The sequence below is a fragment of the Saimiri boliviensis genome, chromosome 6 (genome assembly GCF_048565385.1).
Source record: "Saimiri boliviensis isolate mSaiBol1 chromosome 6, mSaiBol1.pri, whole genome shotgun sequence".
Taxonomy (NCBI): domain Eukaryota; kingdom Metazoa; phylum Chordata; class Mammalia; order Primates; family Cebidae; genus Saimiri; species Saimiri boliviensis.
The window spans coordinates 123,639,564-123,660,508 of NC_133454.1; the positions used below are offsets into that span (position 1 = coordinate 123,639,564).

The 20,945-nt window shown below is 61.5% G+C and overlaps 1 protein-coding gene across 2 annotated transcripts; it reads left to right on the forward strand.

Annotated features, from left to right (window-relative positions):
- Positions 1–1,464: 1,464 nt before the first annotated feature.
- On the forward strand, positions 1,465–20,786 carry PLCB3 (phospholipase C beta 3). Of its 2 annotated transcripts, XM_010348243.3 has the most exons (32): positions 1,465–1,683; positions 4,319–4,396; positions 4,652–4,720; positions 4,807–4,947; positions 5,137–5,216; positions 5,299–5,352; positions 5,459–5,534; positions 5,625–5,725; positions 6,263–6,429; positions 6,503–6,649; positions 8,946–9,186; positions 9,358–9,442; positions 9,555–9,741; positions 10,517–10,722; positions 12,488–12,584; positions 12,669–12,753; positions 13,031–13,155; positions 13,489–13,643; positions 13,729–13,890; positions 14,572–14,671; positions 14,764–14,868; positions 15,084–15,175; positions 16,017–16,170; positions 16,258–16,293; positions 16,402–16,594; positions 16,951–17,101; positions 17,188–17,264; positions 17,368–17,457; positions 17,885–17,942; positions 18,570–18,656; positions 18,742–18,961; positions 19,894–20,786. In XM_010348243.3, exons 1-31 carry the CDS (start codon positions 1,585–1,587, stop codon positions 18,943–18,945), a joined length of 3,702 nt encoding a protein of 1,233 aa, XP_010346545.2. In that variant the 5' UTR covers positions 1,465–1,584; the 3' UTR covers positions 18,946–18,961; positions 19,894–20,786. The 2 variants fall into 2 exon arrangements, with proteins under 2 accessions (XP_010346545.2, XP_039326913.1); XM_039470979.2 differs by lacking the exon at positions 19,894–20,786 and having other exon boundaries at positions 18,742–19,318.
- Positions 20,787–20,945: the final 159 nt, after the last annotated feature.

Genomic DNA, 20,945 nt, shown 5'->3' on the forward strand with positions numbered 1-20,945 from the left:
CAACCTTTAGCTTCTAGACAAGGTGACTGAGGAACCTAGAGAGAGTAGTTTTGGCCACTAGCAAGAGCCGGCCTTGAACTCCAGCCTGTGAGGGCAGGGGCCAATCTCTTGCATGGCTCTGTTTTCCCAAGGAGGTCTAGAGGCTCCTGGGCCTCAGGAAGTCGGAGGGTTGAAACCCTCCTAAGAAGCTGTGTGACCTGGGGCAAGTCCCTGCCCCGCTCTAGGCCTCAGGTGGAGATCATAATCACACCCCACAGGGCTAGGGCTGAAAGCAAGGAGATTCACTAGGTTAGAGTTGATGGAGAAATTGGTGAGGTGTGGAGGAAGGCCAGGGCCAGACAGGGCTCCTCGTGGGGGTCTCAACGCCTGGGGCAAAGGGGCCTGCAAGGCGGCTCCTTCTCCGCTGACCCCTCCCCCCCAGAGCCAGCTGCATCTCTTTCTGGGTTTCTAGGTGACTTGGCTGGCCCCTCTGGATGAGTTCTACTTTAAACCTGCTGCTGTTACTGCCTCTGTATTGGGGGGGCTCCCTCAGGGGCCCCCAGGCAGGAACCCCCCCCCCACCCAGCCAAGCCCTGCGGGAGGGGCTGCAGCCCCCACCCATCCCATTGGTCATGCGCCTTCCCCGCTCCCATCCTTGGAACGCAGATTTCAGGGCACCTGCTGTGGGCCAGGCACCGCAGAGCCCCTCCTCAACCCTCCTGTCTGGGGACACCCACAAAGCTTCTGACCCCTCTGGGCAGACAACAGCGTTCCCCGCGTAGTTCTCAGCCATGAGGCCCACAGTCGGGCTCCAGTCATGGGGTCTGCGGCAAAAAGAAGGGGGCTGTTCTAGGACCCATTCTCAAAGACCAGGATGCTTGGGTCCTCAAAGGAGGTAGCAGGCGCCCGGCCTCCCAGGGCTAGGGACGGGGGGAGGGGCGCCTGCCTGTGGGAGGCCCATTAGTCGGCTAAGTGCTCCCAGGGAGGGGGACCGCACAGCAGAAGAGTGGGTGAGGCGAAGCCAGGGCAGAGAGGGGCGGGAGAAGCTTTTCCTGCTTTCAGCTAAGTGCGGCAGAAGCGGGTGGGCGGCAAGGCTCTGCGGCGACCCCCGGCCCAAGTCCAGCTTTCCACCGGCACCGCAGCCCTTTCGCTCAGAAACCTCAGTGGGCTGATCCCGGGCCGCCTTAAGCAGCGCCCTCTACACCCAGTCCCTCCAGTTGCTCCCCAACAGCCACTCCGGCCCCCAGCGCCTTCATTCCACCCCAGGCGCGAAGGATCAGGTCCTGCTAAGTCCCGCAGCAAAGTCTAACCCGTCCGCGTGCCCCCGCCCCAATCCCCGCTCCGGCTGCAGTCGCCGCCCCGGCCGCCAGGGGGAGCCGACGCGGGGCGGGCGGGTCCGACGCGGTGGGAGGGGGCGGGACCCTGCAGGCCCCGCCCCGTCCCCGCCCCGCCCGGGCCCCGCCGAGGCTCTGGTCGGTCCCGGACAGACTGGCGGGCGGGCGGGCACTGACGCCGCGGGGCCGGAGTGGCCCGTGCGGTGGGACCAGCGGCGCCGTCGGTCCCCGTCAGGGCTCCGTGAGTCCCCGACCCGCCCCGGGCCTGGCCATGGCGGGCGCCCAGCCCGGCGTCCACGCGCTGCAGCTGGAGCCGCCCACCGTGGTGGAGACCCTGCGGCGCGGGAGTAAGTTCATCAAATGGGACGAGGTAAGCGCGCGGGACCCTGCTCCGCCCAGATCCCGGGACTCCTTCGGTCAAGCTCGACCAGACGCCGGGGACCCCCCACCCCAGCCTCGCCTGCCCATGGCGCCTGGCGGCCCTCCGGAAACTTAAGTCCCCGATCGTCCCCGTAATGAAGACTTTGTTACCCCAACCCCCAGTCCCTCAGCCCTGGAAAATTTAGCTCCACTCCTTGGCGCAGAGACTTCGAACCCCAATAAACCTCGCCCCGCGTTTTCATTCGCCCTTCCCACCACTCCCTGCCAGACTAATTCTGGTACTCTGATCCTGGCCTGGCCCCCAGACCCTTGCCCAGCACTGGACCCCCGGCTGCAGGACCCTGATCCTCAGGCTGGCCCTGGGCATCCTCATCCCGGGTGTGTGCCAGGGCGCCCCTACTCTTCCCGGTGCCCTGCCTCAACAGTCCTCGCCCATTCATCGCTTTTCCCCCTGTTCTGGTTGGCACCCCTTTGCCCTGCTTCTGGATCCCAGCCCAGCTCCCTGCGCAGGTGGGAGCATCCCCTAGTGGAGACTTTGCCCCCCAAGTTCCTCCACCCTGGGAACTTTGCTCCCCACTCCTTAGGCTTGGGACCTTGAACCCCAATACATCCTGGGCCCCCTTTCTCTGTCCTGCGGCTGGTGCTTCCCAAATGCCTGGGTCCCCACCTTTGGCTGTCCCCCATCCTGGGTCCCCACCTCTGTCCCCTGAGCCACTCCTTCCCCAGGGCCTCCACCCCGATGGCCTGAGCTTCCTCACGACTCCTTTCCAGCCAGGCTACAGGCCTGGAAGACTCTGGGCTCTTTTCCGGCTGGGTGGGGCCCCGGGGTAGGCGTGGGAGCTGGGGGGAGGAGATGGGGGCGTGGCCTGAAGCCGCAGGTGTGCTAGGAAGGGTGCCTGGGTGCCCCAGGGGCTGGGGGAGACCCCTCCCCCCAGGCTGGCCTGAAGGGAAAAGTTTCTTCTTTTCCTTCCACTGTGATAAACCCAAATAAGGAAGTGGGAACAGGGAGAGGGCCCTGGGGGTGGGGTGGGGGGTGCTGAAAGAGGCTTGGGGCGGGAGAGGAGGGGGCCTGGGCTGCCTTTAAGGGCAGACCCCTGGGGAGAGGCAGGGGGAAACCCTAGGGGCAGTACCCACAGACTCCCCCTCCTCATACCATTTGGGGGCCTCAGCCCCAGGGTAGGGTCGGGAAGCCTGAGAGGGAATGGGGCTGGGTGTCAGCACACTGAGGAGGGGGAGGTCTGTGCATCCCGGAAGTTTTAGGGCCTCCTGTCCCTTCTGTTCCCAGGTCACTGCCTATCCTTTGTAAGCAAAGCCTACCATGGGTGGGGCTGGTACAATCCTCATTCCCCAGAAGAGGAAACTGAGGTCTGGAAAGCAGAGACTTAGCCAAGGCCCCACAATGGGATGTGGCTGAGGCCAGGAGCTGGGAGCCTGGCAAAAGTCTTGGCTCCCTGCTTCCTGGGTCATAGGACGCTGGAACCATACTGCCTGCAAGCAAGTCCTGGCTCCGGTGACCTCGGGCAGGCTACAAAGCATCCCTGTAACTCAGTCTCCCCATCTGTTAAATGGGACTGACAAGAGCACATCCCTCTTAGGCTCGTTAGGAGGCCTGTGAGTGTGCAGAGACGTTCGGTGCATGGGACTGTCCTTGGCGCACAGTAGGGGCAGTGTATGCATGTGAGACTTTGTACTGATAATGACAGTATTGCCCATCAGACACCGAGCAGCAGTTTGGGGGTGGCACCCAACATGAGGCGGGGTCCTTTCCTGGCTGGAAGAGCCCGGGATGGGAGGGTCTTACCTGTGGCCACTTGGCCACACTGGCCCTGGCTGAGTCTAAACCCTGGAGGACAACCCCTCTGGCTGCTGGTCCTGAGTCACACGGGTTGGCCCTGGGAGTGTGCCAGGGACTGGGCTCTTCTCAGAAAATGGGGCTGGCATGTACTTCCCTGCCCCCTGCCAGCTGCAGGGCTGTTTGAGGGAAGAAGAGCTCACTGCTTGGTCCTGAGAGCAGGGCGAGTCCCCTCTTGGGGGGACTGTGCTTCTATAAGATGGGGAGGAGCGTTGAGGCTGAGGGGACCCTGGTAAGTGCAGTAAGGTGGATAATGGGCTTTGAGGCAGACCAAGGGGTCATTGTGGGGTCCCAAGGGACACAGAAGGGCAGTGGGGTCAGACTCCTCACTTTCATGCCATAAACATTCTGTGAACTAGCGGGGCGGTGAACGAGGGCAGCTGCCGCTGTCACGCAGCCCTCAGCACTTCTGGGGAAACTGAGCCCAGGATGGGGGCTGAGGGGCCCTTCTGGGGGTAGGTCAGATTTCATGGGTGGAAAAGGAAGGGCAGGGCGTCCTGGAGAAGGGAACATGAGACAAAGCCCTGGGAAAGGGCAGGTAGAATCCCAGGGCCAGAGGGAGCTGAGGCTGGGAAGAGGCAGCGGGGTTGGTGTGATACCGGCCCTTGGCTCTGTTCTGAGGCCAGAGGCAGCCACGCAGGACCTGTGGCTGGATGAGGTTTTGCCTCAGCTCACAGGCAGGAACTCTGGGGCGCATGTTAGGAGGGCACAGGGGCCAAGCCGGCACTGCAGCCCTCACTCCCTGATTCCTGCTGGCCTGTGCTGTCCCCAGGAGACCTCCAGTCGGAACCTGGTCACCCTGCGTGTGGACCCCAATGGTTTCTTCTTGTACTGGACGGGCCCCAACATGGTGAGAATGGGCGCTGCTGCAGCTGGCTCAGGCCGAGGGCCCCTGTCCCAGACCCCTGCCCTGCCCATGGGGGTGGGGCCCAGCTGTAGGCTGACCTCTCCCACGGCTGCCCAGACAGGAAGTGCTCAGGCCAGGAGCTCAGGCTGGGGCTGTGGCCAGGGGCTGGCCACTCCCTGGCCTGCGTGGGGAGCTTGGAGGCTCCTGGCTATGGACCTACAGCCTCTCATACCCAGCCTGGCATCTGGCACCCCCCAGGAGGTGGACACACTGGACATCAGTTCCATCAGGGACACACGGACGGGCCGGTACGCCCGCCTGCCCAAGGTGAGTGATGGAGCCCAGGACTGAAGACCACAGTGAGGTTGTGAGGCCCGGGAACCCCTCCTCACCCTTGGCTCTCACCGACTCAGGATCCCAAGATCCGGGAAGTTCTGGGCTTTGGGGGTCCCGACGCCCGGCTGGAGGAGAAGCTGATGACGGTGGTGTCTGGGCCGGACCCCGTGAACACAGTGTTCTTGAACTTCATGGCCGTGCAGGACGATACAGCCAAGGTGGGCACTGAGGGGTTGAGGGAGGAGTCACTGCCTTACTCTCTGAGGTGGCTGTCACTTACCGACACCTGCTGTGTCGAGGCTGCTCTGTGACCTACTGTGTCCCAGAGCCGGTTGCGGGCCTGGGTTGTGGCTGGGCAGCCCCTCTGTTCCCCACTCACTGCCTCCCTGTGTATACTGGCCCCCCAGGTCTGGTCCGAGGAGCTGTTCAAGCTGGCTATGAACATCCTGGCTCAGAACGCCTCCCGGAACACCTTCCTGCGCAAAGCGTGAGCCCCAGGCCACCCGAAGGGGAGCTGGGGGGTTCATGTGGCTGTTTTCAGGGTGTGACCCCTTCACCTACCTCCCCAGATACACGAAGCTGAAGCTGCAGGTGAACCAGGATGGTCGGATCCCCGTCAAGAAGTGAGCACCTCTTCCCCTAGCACCTTCCTCCTGCCCTGACCTTGGTGACCTTTGCCCGTCACTGACCCTGCACCCCCTGACCCTGCACCCCCCCCGCCTGCATCAGCATCCTGAAGATGTTCTCAGCCGACAAGAAGCGAGTAGAGACTGCGCTGGAATCCTGTGGCCTCAACTTCAACCGGGTGTGTGGAGTGGGGGTGGGGGCAGGGTGGGGTGTCACCTTCCAGGGCTGGCCGCCCCTAGGTTCTCACCCCACACTCCTTGGCCCCCAGAGTGAGTCCATCCGACCCGATGAGTTTTCCTTGGAAATCTTTGAGCGGTTTCTGAACAAGCTGTGTCTGCGGCCGGACATTGACAAGATCCTGCTGGAGATGTGAGCAGGGCCTGCCTCCCAGCCCCCGTGCTTGTCTGTGGCTTCTGCTTAGCCTGCTTCTAGCTCAGTGGGGAGAGGAGGAGCTGGTCGGCTGGGTCCTGGAGCGCCAGGGCGGGCCCGGGGAGAACCTGGCAATGTGCCCGTGCTCAAAGCCGCTGTTTGTGCCCCCTCAGTTACAGGCAGCTCTGGGCTGACCCTCTGGCAGAGTTGGTTTAATCAGCCCACTCTGCAATGTGAACCAAGGCTCAGGCGTACTGTGAGGTCTGTAAGCACTGGGTGGTGGGCTGAGCACTTGGCAGCTCCTCGCTCTGGCCATTGCCAGTGCCCACTGGTCTGCTGCCTTGACAATGCTGAGGAGTCAGGAGAGTGAAGGGAGACACTGTAGCCCAGAGCGGGCTGTGACTCACCCAGAGTCCCACTCACTGGGTGCCAGATCCAGGGGCAAGCCTTCTGACTCCCTTGCCCAGGGCCAGGGCTTGTCAAGTGGATCGGAGCCCAGTGAGGCTCCAGCCTGACCCGGCTTCCTGCGCCCTCCAGAGGTGCCAAGGGCAAGCCATACCTGACGCTGGAGCAGCTCATGGACTTCATCAACCAGAAGCAACGTGACCCGAGACTCAACGAAGTGCTGTACCCACCCCTGCGGCCCTCCCAAGCCCGGCTGCTCATTGAGAAGTATGAGCCCAACAAGCAGTTTCTGGAGCGAGGTGAGCTGGCCAGGGTGCAGGTGGGTGGGGCAGGTGGGGCCCAGCTGACCCTGCTGACCCCCTCTGACCCCAGACCAGATGTCCATGGAGGGCTTTAGCCGATACCTGGGAGGCGAGGAGAATGGTATCCTGCCCCTGGAAGCTCTGGATCTGAGTGCAGACATGACCCAGCCGCTGAGCTCCTACTTCATCAACTCCTCGCATAACACCTATCTCACTGGTGAGCGGGGGCCGGGGTGGCGCCCGTGACCTCTGCCCTCTGGCACTTGCATGGCCCACTCCTGGGGCACAGTTCTTTCACCTCATTTGCTTGTTAATTGGCCAGTGCTGGGGATGCGGGCAGCGAACAGGCAGCCGGCCCTGGGCAGTGGGGCCTCTCTGCGGCAGCATGTCTCATGGTAGCTTCCCCAGGGAAGGGCTGAGGCCTGGAACGGCCTATGTTAAGGCCTGGAGCAGGAGACTGAGGCTTTGTTTTTTTTTTTTTTTTTTTCTTTTTTTGAGAATGAGCTTCGCTCTTGTTGCCCAAGCAGGAGTGCCATAGTGTGATCTCGGCTCACCGCAACCTCTGCCTCCTGGGTTCAAGGGATTCTCCTGCCTCAGCCTCCCAAGTAGCTGGGATTACAGGCATGTGCCACCACGCCCAGCTAATTTTGTATTTTTAGTAGAGATGGGGTTTCTCCATATGGGTCAGGCTGGTCTTGAACCTCAGGTGATCCACTTGCCTTGGCCTCCCAAAATGCTGGGATTACAGGCGTGAGCCCTTGCCATGCCTAGCCTGCAAGGTGCTTTCAAGAGGTTGGAATGGGGATGGGTGCAGTGGCTCATGCCTGTATCCCAGAACTTTGAGAGGCTAAGGCAGGCTGATCCCTTGAGCCCCTGTTTTGAGACCAGCCTGGGCAACACAGTATGACCCCATCTTTACAAATAATCTTTAAAAAATTAGCTGGGTGTGGTGGTGTATGCCTGTGGTTCCAGCTGCTTGAGAGGCTGAGGTGGGAGTATCCCTTGGTTCTGGGAAGGTTGAGGCAGCAGTGAGCTATGATTGTGCCAATGCACTCCAGCCTGGGTGACAGAGTGAGACCCTTTCTCAAAAACAACAACAACAACAACAACAAAAAAATTAAAAGCAGAAAGGAAGCTGGGTAGGCACGATGCAGAGGTGGCTGGGGGTAGATGCCTGGTAAGAGAGGAGGAGCAAGGCAGAGCGAGACCCAGGGCCCAGAGGCACTCGGATTCATCCTGACTGGGAGGGAGGGGCTTTTTGGAGGCTGAAGCAGAAGAGGTGATGTGACCTGATATGATATATTTTTAGAAAGATGATGCCAGGTGCTCTATAGAGATTGGATTGAGGCTGGGTACAGTGGCTCATGCTTGTAATTCCAGCACTTTGAGAGGCTGAGGTGGGCGGTTCGCCTGAGGTCAGGAGCTCGAGACCAGCCTGGCCATCATGGTGAAACCCCATCTCTATTGAAAATACAAAAATTAGACCATCCTGGTCAACATGGTGAAACCCCGTCTCTACTAAAAATACAAAAACATTAGCTGGGCATGGTGGCACGTGCCTGTAATCCCAGCTACTCGGGAGGCTGAGGCAGGAGAATTGCCTAAACAGGCGGAGGTTGCGGTGAGCCGAGATCGCGCCATTGCACTCCAGCCTGGGTAACAAGAGCGAAACTCCGTCTCAAAAAAAAAAAAAAAAAAAAAAAAAAGAGAAAATACAAAAATTACCCAGGCGTGGTAGTGGGTGGGTGCCTGTAATCCCAGCTACTCAGGAGGATGAGGCAGGAGAATCTCTTGAACCCAGGAGATGGAGGATGGAGGTTGCAGTGAGCCGAGATTGTGCCAGTGTTCTCCAGCCTGGGAGACAGCAAGACACAGTCTCTAAAGAAATAAAAAAAGAAAGAGGCCGGGCGCAGTGGCTCTCACCTGTAATCCCAGCACTTTGGGAGGCTGAGGCAGGTGAATCACCTGAGGTCGGGAGTTTGAGACCAACGTGATCAACATGGAAAAACCCCATCTCTACTAAAAATACAAAATTAGCTGGGAGTGGTAATGCGTGCCTGTAATCCCAGCTACTCAGGAGGCTGAGGCAGGAGAATCCTTTGAACCTGGGAAGTGGAGGTTGCAGTCAGCCAAGATCACACCATTGTACTCCAGCCTGGGCAACAAGAGCAAAACTCTGTCTCAAAAAAAAAAAAAAAAAGAAAGAATAAAAAGAAAAGAGATTGGACTGGAGGCAGGGAGGCCTGGAGTATTCCACACAGGAGGTGGTGTGAGCTGTGCCAGGGCTGAGGTGGGTGGAGGGAGCGAGGAGAGGGAGGGGTTGCTGGGGCAGTGGGGAGCTGTAGTGAGCCTCAGGATGACTCCCACAGCTCGCTCTGGTGGGATGGGCAGGTGGGTATGCATCTGAGAGAGGGAGAGCCCCCTGCGAACCCAGCATGGCCTGTTTTGGGTGGGGACGGGGTGGTAAGGAGCTGGGCTGGTGGGCAGCCTTGGTGATGGAGCCTCCCCCGCAGCGGGGCAGCTGGCTGGGACCTCGTCAGTGGAGATGTACCGCCAGGCCCTGCTCTGGGGCTGCCGCTGCGTGGAGCTGGACGTGTGGAAGGGGCGGCCGCCCGAGGAGGAGCCCTTCATCACCCATGGCTTCACCATGACCACGGAGGTGCCTCTGCGAGACGTGCTGGAGGCCATTGCTGAGACTGCCTTCAAGACCTCTCCCTACCCCGTCATCCTCTCCTTTGAGAACCACGTGGATTCGTGAGTGAGCCCCTGGCCGGGACCCTGGGACCCCATGACCCCGGGGACAGCCCTCCCACCTCAGCGCTGTCGGACTCCTCCAGGACCTCCGACCCTGTGAACCGCCACTGACATGTCCCGTAGACCCCAGCTTCCCCTGGGGACCTCTGAATTCTGACCTTGGCTCCGCAGGGCAAAGCAGCAGGCAAAGATGGCCGAGTACTGCCGCTCCATCTTTGGAGATGCGCTGCTTATCGACCCTCTGGACAAGTACCCGGTACGGAGGCTTGGAGCCAGAGTGGGCGTGTAGGGGCCAGGGTGGGGGCGTGGGGGCCAGGGTGGGGGCTGCAGACCCAGTCCAAGGCCCTGACCCATCCATTCCTGCCCAGCTGGCCCCAGGCGTCCCTCTGCCCAGCCCCCAGGACCTGATGGGCCGAATCCTGGTGAAGAACAAGAAGCGGCACCAGCCGAGCACCGGCGGCCCAGACAGTGCCGGGCGCAAGCGGCCACTGGAGCAGAGCAACTCGGCCCTGAGCGAGAGCTCCGCCACCACCGAGCCCTCCTCCCCGCAGCTTGGTAGGCCCCGGCCCGGCCTGGGACCATGACCCGACCCTAGCCTCTGGCCTTATGCTCTAGGCACGGTGCCACTTCAACCCTGATGCCCAGCCCACCCTCCCATAGACCCACGGACCTGTCCCCCCTCTCTGCGCCTGTCCCCACACCCGGCCTCTCCTACCGTAGCCTGTCGGCTGACCTCAAATGCGTGCCTCACTGAGCGGCACCCCCACTCCTGACTCCCAGCCTCGGCCTCTCACCCCTCAGAGCCTCCCCACAAGCCCGTGATGGCTCTGAAGGCTGACCTCTGACCTCGGTGAACCACGTCCCACCCCTTGTGCGTGACCTCCGACCCCTGAGCCCCCACTGAATCGACCCGCCCAGTTGGTTATCATTTCAGCTGACCTCTGACCTCTCACTCCTGACTATTCACCTCACTGTGCCCCCTCCTTGGACACGGCTCTGACTGACCCCTGACCTATAACCCTGCTGTGTCATCCCTAACCCCACTGTCAAGGCTGTGGTTCCCAACTTCCTGACTTCTCACCCCACTGAGCCACCGTACCTCCCAGCTGAATACCACCCTAGACCTTCACCTTTGACCTATGACCCCTCTCAACCCCTGCTCGGTTCGATACTGTCAGACCCCTGACCTCTTGGCCTCTCTGCCAGCCACACTGCCCTGGAATACCCTGTGACGTCCCCACCGAGTCACCTTGGCACACACTGGGAACTCCAGGCCTCCTGAGCAGACATGTGGTCCTGACCCCTGACCCTGTGGCCCTGTCCTCTGCAGGGTCTCCCAGCTCTGACAGCTGCCCAGGCCTGAGCAATGGGGAGGAGGGGGTGCTCGAGAAGCCCAGCCTGGAGCTTCAAAAATCTTTGGGCGAGGAGGGCCTGAACCGGGGCCCCTATGCTCTTGGACCTGCTGACCGTGAGGAGGAGGAGGAAGATGAGGAAGAAGAGGAACAGACAGACCCCAAAAAGCCAACCACAGATGAGGTGAGGCCCACAGGGTGGGCAGGTGGGGAAGGTAGCATCTTCCCCATCTCCACTGGGGCTGGGTCTGACCGTCCACAAGACTGACGTCACCCCTGCCTCCTGGGGCTCAGTGTGGGTGTGAGGGAAGGTGGAAGGAGGGGTCCTTAGCATCAGGCGTGTAAACAGGTATTCAGTTCTGCTGCTGGCGTGGCCCAGGGGGCGTGAGTTAGCATACAGAACTGGCAGAGGTCAGGGAGCCTGCTGGGCAGGGAGGTGGGCCAGGCCGGCATCAGGAAGTGGGACAGCATGTGCAAAGGCCCTGTGGCAGGGCCAGTGGGTGCAGGAGTGGGGAGCGTTGTCATGGGAAGCATTGAAGAGCTGTGAGGAGTGGTACAGAAAAACTCAGTCTGAGCCGGGTGTGGCGGCTCCTGCCTCTAAGCCCAGCTACTCGGGAGGCAGAGGCATAAGAATTGCTTGAACCTGGGAGGTGGAGGTTGCAGCGAGCTGAGATCGTGCCACTGCACTCCAGCCAGGGAGACTGTGCCTCAAAACAAAACAAAACAGACATTGCTATAAAGACAATCACTGGGGCAATTAGTGAAATTTAAAGATGGACTAGATATTAGATAATATGTTAATGTTTTGTTTCCTGAATTGAATTATTGTACTGGAGTTATATAAGAGAATGTCCATACATGCTGAAGTATTTATGGGTAAAGGGTATGATGTCTGCAGTTTACTCCCAAATGATTCAGCAAAAGTAGTGATAATTGTAATGCCTATATAGGCCAAGTGAGGTGGCTCACGCCTGTAATCCTAGCACTTTGGGAGGCCGAGGTGGGAGGCTTGTCTGAGGTTGGGAGTTCAAGACCAGCCTGGCCAACATGGTGAAACCCCATCTCTACTAAAAATACATAAATTAGCCTGTCAAGATGGTGGCCACCTGTAGTCCCAGCTACTTGGGAGGCTGAGGCAGGAGAATTGCTTGAGCCGGGGAGGAAGCGGAGGCTGCAGTGAGATTGCATCATTGCATTCCATCCTGAAAGACGCAAGAGCAAGACTCTGTCTCAAAAAAAAAAAAAAAAAAAAAAATCGTGGCCGGGCGCGGTGGCTCAAGCCTGTAATCCCAGCACTTTGGGAGGCCGAGGTGGGTGGATCACGAGGTCAAGAGATCGAGACCATGCCGGTCAACATAGTGAAACCCCGTCTCTACTAAAAATACAAAAAATTAGCTGGGCATGGTGGCACGTGCCTGTAATCCCAGCTACTCAGGAGGCTGAGGCAGGAGAATTGCCTGAACCCAGGAGGCGGAGGTTGCGGTGAGCCGAGATCGCGCCATTGCACTCCAGCCTGGGTAACAAGAGCGAAACTCCATCTCAAAAAAAAAAAAAAAAAAAAAAAAAAGTCAGTCTGGCTGTCATAAGAGGTCAGATCTGAGAGGAGCCCAGAGGAGGGAAGGTCCTGGTGAGGGGTGCCCAGAAGTCACCGTTGGAAGGGCTGAGTTTGAGGATCCTGTGAGCCACCTGAGAGGAGGCGGCAAGGTGGGGGCTAGGGATGGATGTGACTGAACCCCTGGGTGCAGGGGTGACGGGCTCCAGCCTCTGAGGATCAGGGAGAAGAGAAGTGGCTGGGCGGCGTCCAGGGTGCATCAGTGGGACCCTGGGGAGAAGTGTGGGCACCACCAGCAGTGATGGGAAGAGGGTCAGCGTCTCCTTCATGGGGGGCAGGTGAGGGACTGTCCCCTGTGGTGGGAGTGGCACTGCCGACCCTGGATTGGGGCCCACAGGGCACAGCTAGCAGCGAGGTCAATGCCACTGAGGAGATGTCCACGCTTGTCAACTACATCGAGCCTGTCAAGTTCAAGTCCTTTGAGGCTGCTCGAAGTGAGTAGGGGTGGGTGGCGGGTGTGGGGGCTTGCCTGGCTCATCCCTGCCAGGCCTGACGCCCTCTCCTGGCTCACCCCGCAGAGAGGAACAAATGCTTCGAGATGTCATCCTTCGTGGAGACCAAGGCCATGGAGCAGCTGACCAAGAGCCCCATGGAGTTTGTGGAGTATCCTTTCAAGGCGCCATGGGCGGGCAGGCCAGGGTGGGGCGCCCGGAGTGTCCTGTGTCTGCGTGCGCCTCCTGCACAGGCTGCTGGCCATCCTGCGGTCTTCCTGCACCCTGGCCTAGGGCTTGGGCAGGTCCAGGCAGTCTCAGGGGGATGGTGAGGCTGAGAAACGGAGGAGCTGGATGTTGGGGGTCATAGGAGCACCTGGCTGAGGCTGGAGGTGGAGGCTAACAGCGTGGGCCCTGGCACCCGTGTGGCCCCTGACCACCAACCTCAGATACAACAAGCAGCAGCTCAGCCGCATCTACCCCAAGGGCACCCGCGTGGACTCCTCCAACTACATGCCCCAGCTCTTCTGGAACGTAGGGTGCCAGCTTGTCGCGCTCAACTTCCAGACCCTGGGTGAGCCCTGGGCCCCCTCTGTCTTGACCCTGACCCTCAGTCTTGCTGACTTCTGACCCATGATGCTGCTGGTCTTGCCTGAACGGACCTCTGACCCTGTCTAATCCCAGATTCCAGGCAAACCCAGCACCCGACTCACCCCGCCTCCTGCCCTTGACTGACGCCAGGCCCCGCCCCTGTCTGGTCTGCCCTGGATCCGGACCCCCATACCATTTGAACCCACCCCTGACCCTGGGCCTTGGACGCCATCTGACCCCTGACAATCTCCCATTCCTCCACATGGCACCGTCCTGCCGGATGCCTGCCCTGCTTGACCTGCTCCCACTGCCCCAGATGTGGCGATGCAGCTCAATGCGGGCGTGTTCGAGTACAATGGGCGCAGCGGGTACCTGCTCAAGCCGGAGTTCATGCGGCGGCCGGACAAGTCCTTCGACCCCTTCACCGAAGTCATCGTCGATGGCATCGTGGCCAATGCCTTGCGGGTCAAGGTGTGGCCTGGGAGGGCTCAGGCCGGGGGTGTCCTTGGGGCAGGCGTCTCGCAGCGGCCTCACCCTCCCTGCCCCGCCCCCCCAGGTGATCTCGGGGCAGTTCCTGTCCGACAGGAAGGTGGGCATCTACGTGGAGGTGGACATGTTTGGCCTCCCCGTTGACACGCGGCGCAAGTACCGCACCCGGACCTCTCAGGGGAACTCCTTCAACCCCGTGTGGGACGAGGAGCCGTTCGCCTTCCCCAAGGTGAGCCTGGCGCCCTTGCCCACCCAGGCACAGGCAGATCTAGTTCCGACTGCCCCGACTCTCAGGTGGGAGAACAGGAACCAGGCAGGCTGTTGGTGACTGGGGATCAGACAAGTGGGGGGCGCCTGGGGTCTCCCAGGACCTGCCTGTCCCAGCGTCAGGCTCCCTGTCCTCCTCAGGGGAAGAGACAAGCATGAGGTGAGATGGGGGTGGTGGAGTGCCAGCTAGAGGTCTTGTGTCCCCTACAAGGAGTGGACACAGCCTGCCCATCTCCGAGGCAGGAGCTGAGGTCACAACCCCAAGCTCACGTCTGCTCTTCCACACCTCCCACAGCCCCGCGTGCACGCAGCCTCTGTTCCCAACCTGGGTGGTGTGTTCGCAGCTTCCCACTCATGGCTCAGGCCGTCTCTAAACTGGCGATGACCAGAGCTGCCTGTAGAGGCCCTACGGGCCCGGGTGCCTGTCATCTTGCCGCAGGGTCCTGATAGCTGCAGTCATCTACGAGGCCAGGCTGTGGAGGTGGGGTCAGCTCTCAGCTCAGTGGCAATGGTGACTGATGGTCAGTGGGTCAGCTCAGCTGAAGATCTGCTCTGTTCGGCTTTGACCGCTGTGGTTAGCTGTGGCCGGCGGCCACCGTGATCTGGGGTCGGCCCCGTGGCTCAGCTCCGGTCTGGCCTGCAGGTGGTGCTGCCCACGCTGGCTTCGCTTCGCATCGCAGCCTTTGAGGAGGGCGGCAAATTCGTGGGGCACCGGATCCTGCCTGTCTCTGCCATCCGCTCCGGTGAGGCCTTGGTGGGCTCTGGGCAGCACAGCAGGCAGCGGGTGGGGCCCCGTCGGACCCAGCAACCCAACGTTGCCCTCCTGCCCACCCAGGGTACCACTACGTCTGCCTGCGGAACGAGGCCAACCAACCGCTGTGCCTGCCGGCCCTGCTCATCTACACCGAGGCCTCGGACTACATTCCGGACGACCACCAGGGTGAGCCAGGGGTTGGGGGCCAGACTGGCCAGGGAGGGTGAGGGACAAGGCCATCCTCAGGGCCCGGCAGTGGCCGAGCTGGGTGGTCCCAACTGAGTGGTGGGTGAACAGACCCAGGACAAGTTCCGCAATTCCTCACTGAGACCAGGGCTGGTGGGCGGGGTGTGGCTTGGGGGGCTCCGTCTCTGAAACCCTGGCCTTCTGCCTCCCCCCAGACTACGCGGAGGCCTTGATCAACCCCATTAAGCACGTCAGCCTGATGGACCAGAGAGCCCGCCAACTGGCTGCCCTCATTGGTGAGAGTGAGGTGAGCCGGGTCCGGGCAGGGCCTAGGCTTGCCGTGACCCAGGGGGCCACTGGACATGACAGCTGTGGCCACGTGGCATGGGAGCTTCCGGTCTCTCTAGCTCAGTAAGCTTGGCAGCCCTGGGATTTTGAGGAGATGAAAACCCCCCCTTTCCATTCAGGAGGCCTTCAGGTCAGACCTGGGCTGGAATTCCTCCGACTCCACGCAGGCTCCGCATGGGGGTCCAGGGGTCCCAGCCACTGCGTCAGGGCACTTCGAAGCCACAGAAGCTGCTCAGACGTGGGGTCCTGGGAGCCATGAGGAGGGCCGTGGCCTCCGTGGGGAGGGGTCAGGCGCAGAGGTTCACCTGCGCTTCCAGACCCAGTCCCCCGGGGCCTGCGGCAGGCGGGCAGGGAGAGATGGCTGCAATTAGGGCTGCCTGGAGCTGTTAGCGGAGAGGCTGGTGCCCACTCTGCGGTCTCATCCTTTGTTGATTTAATCAGGAGCTGAGAAGCAAGGAAAACGAGCGACTGTAGGCAAGGGTGGAGGACGTGAGCAGGAGGGGAGAGGAGGCTCGGGACTTGCTCAGGCCTTTCCAGAACAATCTGGGAGTTCCTGAGCACAGGCAGTGGCTGCCGTTACGTTATCTTCCCCACAGCCCATGTGGAAAAGGGGCTCAGAAAGGCATGATCTATACCTCTCCTCTGCAGGTGCCCAGACAGCCTCCTGTCACAAAGGAGCCCAGCAGTTGGGCTAAGGGAGGCTGATGGGGGTGCTGGGGGCCCCGGGGGGCGGTGGTGGAGAACAGAAGGGCCCAGAGGCAACAGCATTCTGGAAAGAGCATTCTCCTTTCTCCCCGTAGGCTCAGGCTGGCCACGAGACATGCCAGGACACCCAGTCTCAGCAGCTGGGGTCTCAGCTGTCCCCAAACCCCAGTCCTAGCCCACTGGATGCTTCCCCACGCCGGCCCCCCGGCCCTGCCACCTCCCCTACCAGCGCCTCTCTGAGCAGCCCAGGTAAGGAGCAGCCCGGCCAGGGGTGGGCCGAGGGGAGGCGCCCCACTGCCCTGGCCTCCAGCTCCTCACCAGGCCTCTGCTCCCCAGGGCAGCGCGACGATCTCATCGCCAGCATCCTCTCAGGTAGGGGCGGGGTACTGGCGGCAGGAGGGTGCAGTGGCTACCCTGCAGGTCGGCCTGACCCGGTCCTGTTCCCCTTCCCCCCGCCCACCTTTGCTTTGCCACTCCCAGAGGTGGCCCCCACCCCGCTGGACGAGCTCCGAGGACACAAGGCTCTGGTCAAGCTCCGGAGCCGGCAGGAGCGAGAGCTTCGGGAGCTGCGCAAGAAGCATCAGCGGAAGGCGGTCACCCTCACCCGCCGCCTGCTGGATGGCCTGGCTCAGGCACAGGCGGAGGGCAGGTGCCGGCCGCGGCCAGGTGCCCTGTGAGTGTCTGGCCTGGCTGGGTGCTGGGTGTGTTGGGTGTGCTGATGTGAACATGGGGGTCGCTGGGCATGCAGATGGCAAGAGCCGCTCCTCGACCCCCAGGGAGGAGGGTTCAGTGCAAGGGCAGAGGAGGCTCCACACCAGGCCCCTGGTGGCCCCCGGGGAGTGACGTCTCTTTTGAAGTCCCCCATGAGGAGCTTGTTGCCCAAACAGGCTCCCTTCACTTGGGTGGTGCTAACGGCCTCCTGGTTTGCATAACAGGCCATCGCCTGTGGGATGAGCCCTCCCTCACACCCTCCCCATCCCAGTCCCATGTGGCGGACCCAAGGGTCACCCAGAGGGGTTCTACTCGCAGAGGTGGGGCTGCTGAAGAGGACTCAAAGGAGGGGGAGGACGAGGCGAAGCGCTATCAGGAGTTCCAGAGCAGACAGGTGCAGAGCCTACTGGGGCTGCGGGAGGCCCAGGCGGACGCAGAGGCGCGGCGGAGGCTGGAGCACCTGAAACAGGTCAGGGGTCCTCAGTGGCCAGGGAAAGCCTCCTGGATAGACCTGTCACAGCCCAGCGTCACCCATCGGGTCCCCTGCGTCCACAGGCTCAGCAGCGGCTCAGGGAGGTCGTCCTTGATGCAAACACAACTCAGTTCAAGAGGCTGAAGGAGACGAACGAGAGGTGAAGGGCGAGGATGGTCAATGGGGGGCTCTGGGCGCCAGGAGGAGGGCGGAGTCTGTGCTGCTGCTGCTGACCGCTCCTCTTCCCCTGCCGGCTTCTCCAGGGAGAAGAAGGAGCTGCAGAAGATCCTGGACAGAAAGCGCCACAACAGCATCTCGGAGGCCAAGACAAGGGACAAGCATAAGAAGGAGGTGTAAGGGCACCTGGGCCGGGGCCGTGTGGGCACTGGGGAGGCAGGGCGGGTGTCTGGGCCATTTGGGTATTTGGGGGGACAGGGAGGGTGTCTGGGGCATATGGGTATTTTCGGGGGCAGGGCAGGTGCCTGGGGCATTTGGGTATTTGGGGGGGCAGGGCGGGTGCCTGGGGCATTTGGGTATTTGGGGGGCAGGGCGGGTGCCTGGGGCATTTGGGTATTGGGGGGCAGGGCGGGTGCCTGGGGCATTTGGGTATTGGGGGGGCAGGGCGGGTGCCTGGGGCATTTGGGTCTTTGGGGGGGCAGGGCGGGTGCCTGGGGCATTTGGGTCTTTGGGGGGGCAGGGCGGGTGCCTGGGGCATTTGGGTCTTTGGGGGAGCAGGGCGGGTGCCTGGGCGCCGAGCCATCCTGCGTTGCTCCTGTGCAGGGAACTGACAGAGATTAATCGTCGGCACATCACTGAGTCTGTCAACTCCATCCGTCGGGTGAGTCAGGCTCCAGGCCCACCCTACCCCACCTCCCTTCCTTCACTCATCAGACACTGGTCTCCATGCCTGGCCTGGTGCCATGTTGCCCTCCAGGTTCTTCTAGAACCTTTCCCGAATACCCAACAGCCCCAGGGTGCCCACATCATACCCAGAGCCAGCTGTCTGCATCAGCGTCCCTGGCTTTGGTGTCCTCGGGCCCGGTCCTGTCACAGCCCTGTTACACCACCCTGGGAGCCTTTGGCCACCCGACTTTTTATTTCTCTTTGAGACAGAGTCTTGGTATGTCGCCCAGGCTGGAGTGCAGTTGTGTGATCTCAGCTCACTGCAACCTCCGCCTTCTGGGTGCCTCAGCCTCCCGAGTAGCTGGGATTACAGACATGTGCCACCACGGCCGGCTGATTTTTGTATTTTTAGTAGAGATGGGATTGCACCATGTTGGTCAGGCTGGTCTCGAACTCCTGACCTCAGGGGACCCGCCTGCCTCAGCCTCCCAAAGTGCTGGAATTACAGGCGTGAGGCCACTGTCCCTGGCCTTGCCCCCCTGGCTTCTATACCCAGCCAAAGCCCCGAGGCCCGAGCCCCTCCCTCAGGGCCCCTCAGCTGAGCCCTTGCCCACCCCTGTAGCTGGAGGAGGCCCAGAAGCAGCGGCACGACCGTCTTGTGGCGGGCCAGCAGCAGGTTCTGCAACAGCTGGCAGAAGAGGAGCCCAAGGTAAGGCCACAGGCGAGCAGGAGGGCAGGCGGGCAGGCGGGGTGCAGGGCAGCCAGGCCTCCCTGTGACCATCCTCCTCCCACAGCTGCTGGCTCAGCTGGCCCAGGAGTGTCAGGAGCATCGGGCAAGGCTGCCCCAGGAGATCCGCCGGAGCCTGCTGGGCGAGACGCCAGAGGGGCTGGGGGACAGGCCTCTGGTGGCCTGTGCCAGCAACGGTCACGCACCCGGGAGCAGCGGGCACCTGTCGGGTGCTGACTCGGAGAGCCAGGAGGAGAACACGCAGCTCTGAAGTGGCTGAGCACGAGGTGGCCGCAGGGCCAGGGTGGGCACTGGGGGGAGGGCAGGAGGCAACGACACTAAGCCTTTTTTTTTTTTTTTTTTTTTAACTTTTTATCTCTAGAAATTTTATTTTTTTAAACCCGGGGCAAGTACCTCAGCTAACTCCCTTCATCCTCCTGGGGCCCCTCCTTCCTGCCCTGAGTTCTCGGTTGGGGCCCTGCTCAGGGCCTTGCTCCCCATGACACCCACACCCTCGAGCTTTCGGCGTCTCCTTCCCTTCCCGGGAGAGCTGGCCAGAGACGCGGGGCTCCGGGAAGTAGGAGTCACATTTTTTCTCTACTCTTTGGGGATTTTTTTACATGAATAAAAGTGGATTTCAGGGACTTTGTGTGCAGTGTGATTTGGGGTGAGAGGGCTCTGGGCCCTAAGTTTCCTCATCTATGAAATGGGCTTCAGCCCTTTGGTGGGGTTGAGGTCATGCCTCCAGCAAAGGGCTGCTGGTTGAACCCGAGCCTGCCCTGCCGAGCCTGCCAGCGTCTGTGGCCTTCCTCTGCCTGTGCTTTCTGCCTCCAGGCCACTGTTCCTGTTCCCACTCCCCATGACTTTCTTCCCTCCAAGGCTCTCCCTGCTCTCTCTTCGTTGAGGCTCAGGCCTCTGCTTCAGGAAGCCTTCCCTGCCCCCTTTCCTGTGGCCTGATATGACCCAAACGCCTAGCATCTTCCGCCCCGGCTGCTCTGGGCCCCCAACAGGCAGCTGACTCTATTGGGTGACAGATCGGCCGGGGTGGAGCAGGGCAGAGAACCTGCCCCACACTAGGGGGCCCGGGCTTTCAGAGAGAGGTGGGCAGTAGGCCTGCCTGCGACGCGGGCGGAAGGGAAGCGGACAGTCAGACATGCAGGGGCTGGGCCACCTGGCATCCCCTCATCCCTGTGAGGGAGATGTTGTGCCTGTTTTACAGATGAGGAGACTGAGGCCCGGAGCCATCTCTCGTGTGCCAGGCCACAGCTCAGTCAAGACGTCCTGACCTGGAGGCAGGGCAGGCCTGGACCCTCCGTGGTGGACTGTCTTCGGCCAACCTGGACCTGTCCCGTGCCTCGGGACCAGCGAAGAGTGGCGGAGCGCCCACAGCGAGGGCTCAAGGGTGGGGCCGGCTCCCAGCAGGGTCGGCCTGGCACCTCTTCAAGGCCTCTCCCAGCTTCCTGGCGCTTCCCAGGCTGCCCGCCTGCATCCCTCCTCCAGGGGAAGGCGGCCTCTTATCTGGGCTTATCTCCTGCCAATTGAGTATTTTCTTTGCTTTGTTTTTGCTGCGGCCTCAAACAGACGGGGTGGGGAGGCCAGGGAAACAGGCTCCAGAGTAGGGCCCTCCCTCAGGGTCAATGCCACGGCCACGGCCCCGGCCTTCCTCACCTCTGCTGTGGGACCCGGCCCTGCCCACTCCAGTGTATTCCGTATCCAGGGCCCTTAGCAGCCGACTCCCATCTCCCTGACTCTGGCTGGTGTCCACTGAGGGACGCACTCCAAATCAGTTCCTGGGTCCTCAATTACCAGCTAAATTGCTAACTCCTGGGTGTGACATTCCAGCCTCTCAGAAGCCTGGCCTCTGCGGCTCCCCCATCCTTCCGTGGGTCCACTCTTCCCCGCGCGCCGGGAGGGATGATCACCCCCCTCCCCCACCTCACCTTCAGGTCGCAGCTCTAGCCGCCTCCTTCCTGAAGCCCTCCCTGACTGTCCCTCCGACTCAGGGAGCTTGGGCGCTTCCACGAGCAGAGCCGTGGCGCAACCCATCTCTGTACCCAGCACCAAGCACCGACCCGGGCTATGGGGGGCGCCAATAAATCTTTCTGGAACGGAGCCCCCGGTCTGTCCGGGTCCCCGCGTGAAGCCTCGGTTTCCAATGACCACCCTGCTCCCAGTCCAGCTCCGCTACTCCCTCGCGCCCCGCGCGTCCCGTCCCCGGGCAGCGCTGGCCCTAGGCCGGCCACACAGTAGCTGCTGGCAAGGGCTGACCCA